This window comes from Ostrinia nubilalis, chromosome 2, assembly GCF_963855985.1.
Source record: "Ostrinia nubilalis chromosome 2, ilOstNubi1.1, whole genome shotgun sequence".
Taxonomy (NCBI): Eukaryota; Metazoa; Arthropoda; class Insecta; order Lepidoptera; family Crambidae; genus Ostrinia; species Ostrinia nubilalis.
Genome location: NC_087089.1, coordinates 510,539 through 522,985, shown reverse-complemented (window position 1 = coordinate 522,985; position 12,447 = coordinate 510,539). Strand labels below are relative to the sequence as shown.

At 43.8% G+C, this 12,447-nt stretch overlaps 1 protein-coding gene across 1 annotated transcript in view; it reads left to right on the top strand.

Moving 5' to 3' along the window:
- Positions 1–12,386, top strand: part of LOC135077913 (early estrogen-induced gene 1 protein) — a 94,209-nt gene extending 81,823 nt beyond the window's left edge. Inside the window, exons 8-12 of the mRNA XM_063972447.1 lie at positions 162–286; positions 6,371–6,442; positions 7,234–7,342; positions 8,140–8,257; positions 11,136–12,386. Of these exons, the coding sequence (XP_063828517.1) occupies positions 162–286; positions 6,371–6,442; positions 7,234–7,342; positions 8,140–8,257; positions 11,136–11,139 (428 nt within the window). The 3' untranslated portion in view covers positions 11,140–12,386. The remainder of the gene's footprint in view (positions 1–161; positions 287–6,370; positions 6,443–7,233; positions 7,343–8,139; positions 8,258–11,135) is intronic.
- The last annotated feature ends 61 nt before the right edge of the window (positions 12,387–12,447 follow it).

Here is a 12,447-nt window from a genome sequence, read left to right as displayed (position 1 = left end):
GTATCCGCTTGGGACGCTGTACTATCCGTCCGTAATGTCATTTTTTTACGTAGTCGCTAGCTTTTAGTAGTAGTTTTAGAAAATGTTTGATGTAAACTCGCACCAAGCCCCTTTCACTACAGGGATAACATAGCGCTAATCTTGTTCCTTTTGTTTGGCAGCGAGCGCGGCGTTAGCATTGGCGGGTTCGGGCGCGGTAGCGAACGCGGGCGCGGCGCCGTGCGCGTCGTGCGCGCACACACACTCGCGAAACTCCTCCAACACCTCCGGCGACATGAGCAGCAAGGTACGGACGCCTAGATACTACTGTACCACACTGTAGTGAGACAGAATCGATTTTGAACAGTAAGGCCGGCAATACACGGACCGCTTGAAGCAGTCAGGGTCGACAGCTTCAAGCTGTCGACCGCCCGAATCAGTTGCAACTGCTCGAGCGGTTCGTGTATGTGCGTCCATAGAACTCTGCAGTTCACTGTGCAGTCGCAGCTTGAAGCTGTCGGATACTAGCTGCTTCAAGCTGCCCGTGTATGGCGGGCCTAATTTCTTACCCCATAACTAATCAAAAACACTCGAACGAAAGTTGAACACTAGTTAGAAGTGGCGGAGATGACATTGTACACAGTTGTATCTAATTGAAAAAGAGGCTGACAAAGGTGACTGAGTTTCTTCCGCCATATTTTCTTCCCGGCATCAGCCCATATGTTGTCCCGAAGTGGTGGTAGGACAAGCTATACTTGGGGACGTGTATAAGCGCACTGGAAAGGGCCTAAGTATTTAATAAAAGCTTTGACTTTGAGTATATTCAATGAGCGTGTAATTTTATAAAACCTTATGACTTTCGTAGTCCCAAACTTATAAATCCATGAGGAAATGTTAATTTCACACCAACAGATGACGCAGCTTTAAAACATGGTTACAAATCGCATACTGAATAAAGAATTGAGGGTTTTCGCGAATTAAAAATCCGCCAGATGACAATACATAGACGGGAGGTCCAAATGCTGCGTGATTGGTGGATTTTGACATATCTGTCAATGTTATGTCAAAAATAACTAATCATGCAGCATTTGGACCTCGCGTCTACGTATTGCCATCTGGCGGATTTTTCATACGCAAAAACCCTCATTGAAAAAGAGTCTGACAAAGGGCCTAAGTACTGGATAAAATCTTTGACTTTGAGTATATTTAATGAGCGTGTAATTTTATAAAACGTTATCAATGGCGTTCGCAATCCCTATTACAAGTCCACGAGGAAATATTAACTTCCCACCAACAGATGACGCAGCTTTAAAACGTGGTTACAAGTCGCATACTGAATACAGCACATAATATCAAATAACATATTAATTGAGTGGTTTCCTTCCAGGCGTCAGGCTACGGCAGCTCTGCATCGGGTGCGTCGGCGCACTCGCGGCAGAGCTCCGAGGGCGAGCCCGACGCGCGCCCGCACCACAACAGGTGAGCCCACACGCCCCGCTCACTCCCCGCGACGCCCCGCAACGACCCGCGACGCCCCGCCACGCCCGGAACGACCCGCGACGACCCGCGACGCCCCGCCACGCCCCGCAACGACCCGCGACGCCCCGCCACGCCCCGCAACGACCCGCGACGCCCCGCCACGCCCCGCAACGACCCGCAACGACCCGCTACGACCCGCGACGCCCCGGCCCGCGGCGCACTGTACAGACGCAACACCCGCACGTCACTAACCCTATTTTATTTTACCGCCCTGTAGTTGGGTCAGTCAACTGTTTTTTGGACTATCATCTGAAAATAACAAATGGTTTTTGTATAGTATCTGATAACTCTTACTCTTGTGGAAATAAGAAAGAGGTTAAGATAATTGAGCATTGTAAATTGAAAACATTATTCCTTATTTCTATGGGTAGTTTCAATGCTGTTTGCCAGTTTTTTTATTCTTATCGCGTCGACAACAAACCTACACAGTGTCAGCCCAAAACTCCGCTTCAATAATGGCGTTGTCAGCAACATTCATTAAATCCTCCTGCGTGCAGTTGCTCGGGCACTCAAGGCACGACATCATTATTTTATTGTTTGTATGATATTTTTTACAAAAGCTTTCATTTTCACATTTTGGGGAAAATTGCGTTAATAATAATTAATTTTCATACTGATATTTGGGAAGTAATTTTTATCATAAAGTACATACTTTTCACAGCTTATCATATTAGAAGGTTAGGGCGAAAACCGTGTCAAAAAACAGTCGGCCGACCCGTCTACGCTTTATTAATTTCGTTTTATGTTTTTATCCCTCCCCGCGCGCAGCGTGCGAATCGAGCGCACCACCGTCGTCACCGCCTCCCTCTACATCCCCTCCCCCCCGAGCGGGCCTTCGGACGCGTCCGACGTGTTCCTCACGCCGAATTGCACGCTCGTGCCGGACGTCGTGCCTCGTCCGGAACCCTGCTCGCCCGCTTCGGACGAGTATCGCACACCAGACGCCACGCTCGTGCCCACAATGCCCACATACTTCGACCGCAAGCGAGCGCCGGCGCCTCCCACGCCCGCCGCGGAACCTCTTACAAACTTCCACATCCTGAAACAAAAGTCGCTGAACACGATTCCGGCGCTGCTCGAGCGCTGCCGCAAGAACGAGGAGCTATTCAACAACTTCCCGTTCCTGACGCCGCTCGCGCACCGCAAAAGCTCGCTGGCCATGGCCGCCAGCCGGCTGTCGGGCTGCCTCGAGGACGAGCTGTCGCTGGACGGCTGGGGCTCCGCCGAGGACCTGCGCGCGCGCCTGCGGCCCGCCGCTTCCACGCCGCACGCGCCCGCACGGCACAGCTACACCGCCCACGCCAGGTGAGCGCCGCCACGAACACTCGAATTTAGCCGTGGATCACTGATCTCTTACTCACGACGATGCGATGATGTGGAAGAAAAATTTACATACGGACCAGTGTTGCGTGTAATTTTTGTAATTTTAATAATCAATTTGGCAACGTGAGATAATAGTGGACTTGGAAACGAAGGCGATGCTGCCGGCAATAAAATGCATTAAAAACTGCAAACCTTGTGCCGAGTATTGCCTAAGTTTCCAGTTAACTGTTAAATTAACTCATTTAATAATATATTTTTTCAATTATTTTAGTGTTTTTTTTGTTCCTGTAAATATATTTTTCTTCCTAAGTTAATTATTTATTTATATTCAAAATTTGAATGTGGCGGCTAAACTCGACTCGTGCGTTCCCGCTTGCCTCGCACTAACCGGTCGGGCTGCTCTGTCCTCTGTTCTGTCTCGCTCTCTTCTATCCATATGGGTGACGGTAGTTGTAAGAAATGTTTGGTGTTCTGTGATATTTAAAATGTGGGTATTCATATTGTTTAAAGGAGGTTAAGTTATTGTGTGGTGAAATCTGTGAATATCAAGTGTTAATGTGTTTTTGTGATAACCAATGTGTGTGAGAGTGCCGTTTATAAATAACGTTGGGTTAAAATACGCATCGTTGGATTTTGCGTTTGTTTTATATCATGATCCAGTTTACAGGTGAGAGAACTGGGTCAACCGATTTAATACAACTTTAGCATAAATCACATTTTTTCACGTCCATAAAATTCTATATGCTATGAAGTAATGTTGCGTTCAAACATACTATTAAGATAGAAACTGATGAATAATATCCACTGACTGCACCTCCCACTTGAACAGTACGAGAAGCAACAATAATTATGTTACTTTTTTCTTACACATTGTATTGTTGCTCTTGGTGATCAGAATAAATTACTTTAATTGAGACTCGCATACCTGCGACATTGTATGAATGCGTATTTGTGAGGCCACCGAGTCGCCCTTATAAGTGCGTCACATACTAACCTCACTCGTTTGACGCACGCCTCTAACAATATACCTTCAACGGGAGATGTAGTCAGTTGGTATAATTACGAGATTTACTACGCGTATTGTTTCGCAATACAGGGTGACTTTGTTATCAGTATCCAAGTTTTTTTAATAAGCTCGTTAGAACAATTTGACAATACAACTTTATCGTAATTATTTTTAATTGTGGTATTTTTCGCAAAAAAAATATTGAAAGTCTAATTCGCGGGTGCCCATATCTTAAGTTTTAAAGGTTATTGCTTATTTTCGCTCACCGTTATGTCTATTAAGCTTTGCAGTTAACTGTGTGTACATTTTTTTCCATGAACGAAGCAAATTTTCCACGTGAGTCAATTTGGAAACCGCGCGCAGCGGATGAAAATAATTAAATATGGAGTTTTAGTTTTCTTTACGTAAATGAATTAAGTTACTGATTCTGAGTCGATCCTGAAAATTTGGATACTGATACAAAAATCACCCTGTATTTCTCGTCGGTGACGCAAGGTGTACTGCATTGTGCGTTGTCCGCCCGTGGCTAAGCTGTGACACGACAGGGCGGCGGGTCCGGCGGCGGCGGCGGAGGCGTGCACGTGCGGCCGGCGCGAGGGCTCGCTGCCGCGCCGGCCCAGTTCCGCGCTGTCAGTCCGCAGCCCACACAGTAACACCCGCGGCTTGGGACACTGATCGCGACTATACTCGTATTACTTACTGAACTGAGGGCTATCGTTTTAGCGCTCACCAGTTAGCGCCACTGTAGAGTAAGGTCCTGTCACTTGCTAGTAGCGAAGACAGTGGCACCAACTGGTGAGCGCTAAAGTGGTAGGAGGACTATCGCATTTGCACTCATCAAGATGGCGCCACTGTAGAGTAAGGCCCTGTCAATCGCCAGGGGTGCCAACTGTTAAGTATAAAAACGATAGCCCTCATTGGCTCTAATTTGGCACTTTCACTTTCTTCATTTTGTAAACATGATGGAAAAAATAATTGTTTAGGAATTCGAATGGAAAAAGTTTTTGGCATAATATAGAAGTTGCTTTACTACAAAGTTAATCAAAAAGGTTTTTGTGGCAAAAAAGACAGCATCAGACTGAGTCGAGTGAGAATAATTCACAAAGAGTAGAGAAAATATTGGGTTTGCACATAGGAATCGTAAATACAGTGTCCCGAATCGCGTGAAACCTTAGATGTTGTCTCGTATCGATGTTCCTTATCAATATACAAGCATTATACATCACCCTACATCTATCGCAGAGTTGTATCACACAAAATACACACTCGGTCTTCGGAAAAACTTGTCAAATTCTAAATAACAGAAAAAACACGAAACAAATATTGTAATGTGATACACAATAGTCAAATCATAAACTTGAATTGGGATGTATTATTTGAAATGTATAATCAAACATTGGTTGTAAAATAATGATACACTTTGTGATATTGATGATTGAGGGACCATTTTGTAAAAAACTTACAATTTTTCCCGATAATGGTCCCTAAATCATTCGCTTTTGTCGTTTTTATAAATGCCTAAATAGTTTAATTAATTTATTTATTGTTGTCTACTTCTTATTATAAAATGTAATAAATTGGAGTTCGTTAGTGTTTGTTTTTCGTTGTTTTTATATTGTACATAGTTTATAAGTACATACGCTGTATTGTTTAGAAATATATTGTGCATGGGTTTAATCATTCTTCATTTCAGTTCTGAAAACGCTTTTGTATGAAGAGTGCATGTCTGTATAATATATTCGGGTTATCAATTTGCATGATGAATTACGCTACGCTTTATTTAAAAGTAATATAAACATATTTATTTCCGTAAGTGCAATAATATAAATGAATAATATTTTTTTATAAATTATCATCATCATCATCAACAGCCCTTTACAGTCCACTGCTGGACTATGAGCCTCCTCCACTATATTTATAAATTATAAATTTGTTAATTATAACCGCTATTTATGCATTTTTCAACACTGTTTGCTTGTGTGTAATGACTGGTAAACATTTTCTAATCCCTAATTTTATTGATTATTGCACTTTCGCATAATGTAAATTATATTGTAATAGGCGAAAACTATGCTTTGTGCTTATTTTTAACAAAATATCTGTTTTGTGATATTGAGAAATTGTGTAAAAAGAAATTCTTGTAGATTTTTTGATTACATAGTCAATAGCGTAAATTCATAAAGAATCTAATTTTAAATAATGTGTCAATAATTAAACTTTTGAATCGTTTCACAGTTTTGTTATTAATGTGATAATTTATTGAGTTTTTAAACGCGAAAATCAAACATTGCATTTTTTTTGTATGATAATACCTTTTGAATACGAATTTCATTGGCATTCCAATTTGAATCAGTTTATCTACCCTATCGTGATTTAGCTGTAATCCGAGCGCATCACTAGAACTACTGTGGTTGCAGGAACCCGTCATCGGGCTCGCTGTCGGCGTCTGCGTCGGCGTCGGAGGGCGGGTCGCTGGAGCGAGCGCGCGCGGCCCGCGAGCGCCGCCTGCGGCCCGCCCACCAGGCGCACCAGGCGCCGCTCGCGCACCCCGCGCCGCCGCCGCCGCCGCAGCCGCTGCCGCCCGACGACGCGCAGGTAACACCACAGAATAATAATAAGTACTACGTACAGAAGTTTTACTTCGCGAAGGTATTTAAACAAATGTATGCTCAATGTCATTAACAATATGGTGTAATTTAGCCTGTCTCAAGAGTCAAGCACCATTTTGTTGACAAACGTCAGTGATCGGCACTGCGCCGAAGCTATAGGGCTGACTTCGGTAAAATGATGTGACGTGAGGTGCCAAACTGCGGAAAATGGCGGAGGAAATGCATGATTTAGCATGAATTATCATGAATAATATTAACTACTTATTTACCTCTCAGTGTCTTGAGGCAACTTAAAAAAGTACATTCTGTGTTTTTATTATTATTTAGGCAGTTAAATACTGCACAGTATTTAGTACACCATTTTCTTTATTTTCTTCCATCATACACAAGAATACGCGTGCGTGAGTCAATGTTCGCTCGTATAAGTCAAAGTCAAAATTTCTTTATTTGTTTAGACTAATAAATAGTTCTTACAAATATATGTATGTGAGGCCTTGTCAAATAGTATCCTGTAGGTGGGCCATCGTGCGTGTTTTGTTTTCAATGTAAACTCGCGGAGATGAACAGGCCTGGCTGTACCGAAAAGATATACCTCATCTTGTCATAAGTTTTATTGGTCTTGTTATTTTTTGTGGCCAAGTTGGCCCTAGCCCTGACACGTTTACGATAATTCGATAAATCATCAAGATAACATCGGGCATGTTTAAAATTCATTTTTGATTTAAATTCCTGCTGCAGATGTAAGCAGACTAATGATAGCATTGCATTGTTTCGCAGCACACGGCGTCGTGTCGCGTGGAGAACACGCGCGTGAACCCCGACTCGCTCATCGACGAGCTGCTCGCCGCCACCGACCTCAAGCACGCCGTCGACGACGCCGCTGAGAGTACGTACTCGATCATTGTTAATTGCTTTCAAATAGAATATTTTGATATAGATGACCCACGCTGAACTGTCCCACCAAACTCAATGACAGGGGGGCGCTACCATCGTTCAACTATATGGTTTCCAACATGGCAAAAATCTGAACCAGCGATCCGGTATTAACGGTGGCGCCCCACTGTCAATGTCATCGACAGGACAGTCCAGTATTTTGGAACTATACACTGAACTGTCCCACCAAACTCATTGACAGGGGGGCGCCACCATCGTTAACTTTATAGTTTCCAACGTGGCAAAAATCGGAACCAGCGATCCGGTATTGACGGTGGCGCCCCCTGTTAATGTCACAAGTGGGACAGTTCAGTCTAGTTCATCTATACTTCAGATAAATGTGTTCAAGTTACGTAAATAATGTTTTATTAATCTTTTATTGGATTGGACATATTTATTCTGGCTTATTCCACTATTCCCCGTTGACAATCCCCGTCAACAGGGATAAGTGAACTTTTTGTTCGCTATTCCCCGTTAACGTTAAATTCGTTCAAAATGAAATCCTAATATAACTACAAAGTTTATTAATCCCCATTATAAGCTCCAATTGTCGTTAACGGGGATTAGTGAACAAAAAGTTCATTGTTTCCCGTTGACGGGGATTGTTAACGGGGAATAGTGGAATAAGCCAATTTATTCTTTTGGAGTGCAAAGCTAATTCTGTATTATTATTAGTTTTTTTTGTCACTAGAGTGGGTTTTGACATGCTAACTAGGTATCCTGCTAACTAACATGTGTGATATGTTGCAGCGTCGGGGCTGCAGCTGTTCATCTCGCGCGACGGCACGGCGGAGCTGGGCTCGCGCCAGCGCCAGCAGCTCGCGCGCCGCGACTACCAGCGCGTCGTGCTGCACCCGCACGACAACAGGTATTACTTACTAAAGCCCGGTCCGTGAGCACGTACAATTTTGTCCAATCCCAAGCTACCCATCCTTATCGCTCGCGCGTAATTATGCTGTCGCGACTGCAGCGGGCGCCCGCAGTGAGTGTGCGAGCACGACAGCAACATAATTATCCGCGAGCGATAAGGATGGGTAGCTTGGGGTCATTGGACAAAAATAGTGTCTGAGTTTCTTGCGCTGCTTCTTCTCAGCACTGGCCCATTTATTGTCCTGAAGCAGTGGTAGGGTTAATACTGGGACGTGTAAAAGTGCTTTTTTAAAGCCTACTTACAGAAATAAATGAGCTTTTTTTTTATTCTGAGTTTTTTAAAATTCTACGTGCTCACAGACCAGACTATACACGACGAACTGTTGCAGGCGTGAGCTCGGCCGTCTGAATACAGAGATCGACTGCATCTGTTGTTGTAACCACCTGTTGCAGACCCCGAGGGTTTGGGTTCGTTCCCAGGGAATAACATTTTCTATTCAATGAGGGCTATCGATTTAGCGCACACCAATTAGGACCACTGTAAAGGTCACGTCACTTGCTAGAAGACACTGGCGCCAACTGGTGAGCGCTGAAGCGATAAGAGAACTATCACATTAGCCCTCACCAGGATAGCGCCACTGTTGACTACGGTCACCGTTACTTGCTAATGACGAAGACAGTGGCGCCGGCTAGTGAGCGCTGAAGCGGTAGGAAAGGTGGATTGTCACATTAGCCCTCACCAGGATGGCGCCACTGTAGAGTAAGATCACTGTTATAGTTCCAAAATACTGAACTGTCCTATGCATGACATTGACAGTGGAGCGCCACCGTCAATACCGGATCGCTGGTTCCGATTTTTGCCATGTTGGAAACCATATAGTATCTTTATCATAAATAGTGACCGACCGAATATTCGTTTTCGGCCATTTTCGGCCAAAAAATGGACATTCGGCCATATTTTCGTTTTCGGCCAAAAACCAGCCGAAGCTTCGGTCAAACCGAATATCAGAAATACGTGAATGAGATGGTGACGTTTATCGTTCCGATATCTTCGGGAGTGAATCTGGTGCACTCATGGTTCCAATCAGACTTGAACAGACGCGGTATTGTCACACTCTTTTGAAGTTGTGAAGTGAGGTTACGTTGTAAAGGGTGTCCAACTAGAATTTTCCAAGTTCAAAATTGAATACAAATAAAACCAAAGAGTTTTCAGTAAGTTTAATTGTTTCAAAATAGAGTCTAATGCGGATTTGAAATACGCCGTGAGTCACTGGTCGGGAGCCTACAGAGCGTTCGCAGTTGAGCAATAAGTATTTGAAATGTATTGTCAAATGATCGATGAATGTCTGATACCACAACTGCAACTGCATCCCGGTCAACTACGTAACTCTATTTCAGCAAGAAGGTGTCTCACCACACACGGAGAGTAAGACATTGCCTATAAAAAATTAAATCCGCATTGTTAAACTCCAGTTTGCATTACCTGGTAATAAATAATAATTTTTGAAGTTGAAAAATTCCCACTGGTCACCCTTTATTTCTTCTTCACTTCCCAATATTTCAATATACACCGGAAATAATATTCTACTAAGAATTCATAATTATTTTTTTTGAGTTTTAATGCCGGTTTTCTTTAATCAATCCTTATCAAAATCAACTGTCAAACGTCATTATGTTTTTGGTCAAAACATTAACGGTTTTCAAAGTTTTTACATAATTTCAGATTGAAATTTGAGAGTTGAAGGTCATTTTCGTTTTCGTTTTCGTTTTCGGCCGAAAATGAGACTGCAGCCGAAGCTTCGTTTTCGTTTCCGTTTTCGGCTGAAAATCCATATTCGGTCGGACACTAATCATAAATATCTTAATCTATTTAGTTATATTTATGTACTTAAACTCACCACACCCCAACCGTCACGTTGACGTGTTACGCGCGTTTTTTCGTCCTTAGGCTATAGCTGAAAATCAGTGGTTTGCTTTTAAGTAAACCAATTACTGAGCTATTGCCGTTTTGCATTGCTGCGACACACATTTCTGTATAAAGTGTGTACCTATATTGTATGTCATAATGATTTTTTTTCTTTTTATTTCTGTCTTACCATACCATGTCATATTGTCCTGAGGGTACTATTTTGTCCTACTTTTGGTACTTTCTGTTTGTAATGTGTGTTTCTGTTATGCAAATAAACGTTTTATCTATCTATCTATCTATCTATAGTTGAACGATGGTAGCGCCCCCCTGTCATGGAGTTCGTGGGACAGTTCAGCGTGGGTCATCTATACTTGCTAATGACGAAGACGGTGGCGCCCAACTGATGAACGCTGAAGCGGTAGGAAAGGAGGACTGTTATATTAGCCCTCACCAGGATGGCGCCACTGTAGAGTCAAGGTCACCGTTATAGTTCCAAAATACTGGACTGTCCTATCGATGACATTGACAGTGGGGCGCCACCGTCAATACTGGATCGCTGGTTCCGATTTTTGCCATGTTGGAAACCATATAGTTGAACGATGGTAGCGCCCCTCTGTCATTGAGTTTGGTGGGACAGTTCAGCGTGGGTCATCTATACTAGCTAATCACGAAGACAGTGGCGCCAACTGGTGAGCGCTGAAACGATAAGAGGACTGTCATTGCACACACCGAGATGGCGCCACTGTCTACTCTAGTATAGCGTCATGTCAATCGCCAGTGGTGCCAACTGTTAAGTATAAAAACTACAGCCCTCATTGAGTCGGGAGGTAGCCGGATGAAATAATAAAGGAGAGAACTACCTACATAATAGATACTTATGCAATGTTCCATGAGGCCGTACTGACTGGTGCGTAGCCTGTTCTTCCATATGTTACACCCGAGTTATTGACTTGTGTCTTGCCCGCAGGTAGCCAACGGCGTGAGAGTAGGCAGCGGCCCCCGCGGCGCAGCTCGCTCGGCGACGAAACAATGCATATTTATTGTTTTTATTATATAAATTATGCCATACATTGTTTTACAATTTGTAACTTAATAATGTTGATTATTATTATTATTCACTAGCGATTCTTTAGGAACGGTTGTGCTCGTGCAATCGGTTTTGTATGATTTACAATGTTTTTATTTATAATGTAAGTAGGAAACTTTTCAATTGTAATAACGACCTACACGACGACTGAATGTTCCTATATTTTGCGTAGCGTCAGTGCTTCCTCCTGTCTCTCGCCGCGGCCGCAGCGGGCGAGCGTGTTGCTGTATTATATTATTTATTGTAGGTTAAGTTGATATCTTTCTAAACGAACGATATGTATGAATGCAACACGCGCGCCCCGCAAAGCGACCGCGGCCTTACGATGCTTATGAAACGTCTTACCTCTCGCTCTCACCCGGTACTTCCAGTATATCGATATAATTAGCGCGACACTTGGCATCAGAGTACCTCTACTATCGTTTATTTCCCGCCGCTCTAGTGCGAAGCCTAGATTCTTTCCGTTTCATTAGAAATAATTCGCAATGAAGTGCTCACAAACTGGTGCTAAGCCGGCGCCCGCGAGGGCCCGGGCGTTGTATATGTCCACGTCTTCGGCTCCACGCGACAGTCTAACGTTAGATAGCAGATACTTCCCGAGTCCCTCCATATGTTTTCCGCGAGATTTACGTAACAGTTCCGCGTGGTGCCAAAAGAGGGCGCGTTGTCGCTCGGAGTGTAGGTGTTCAAAGTGGGGGTAAATCTAAGTCATTCCTTTGCGTTTGGTAGCTTGAGCGCGTGGCTTGCCGTCGACCGACCTGTATACCGATAGGCGCATGAGAGGGGCGCGCGGCCGCCACCCGGCGGCACAGCGGTGCTGCCATCTTTGGGCCTACGGATTTTTTGAACTGAAATGTAAGTGATCGATAGAGATCATCAAAGAAACTGACCAGTCGAATCGGCATGTGTTATATTGGTATATCCGTAAGCACAACGATTGCGCCACCGACCTGTGTCGGTTGGTGGTGCCCCGCTGGCTCGCCGGCGCCCCTGTGGACGCTGTGATATCGTAGCTAGTTGTAGGAACTTATGATACTCGGCGAGCGAACTCGGCACGCGTTGTTATTGTATCATATGTCTATGTATACAGCCTGTACAGTATTTGAATAAAGGACGTGTTTAGAACTAAAATGCAGTGCTTTTATTTTGTGGACTGAGCTCGATGCAGATGTTTCCTGTCGCAGAAAAAATA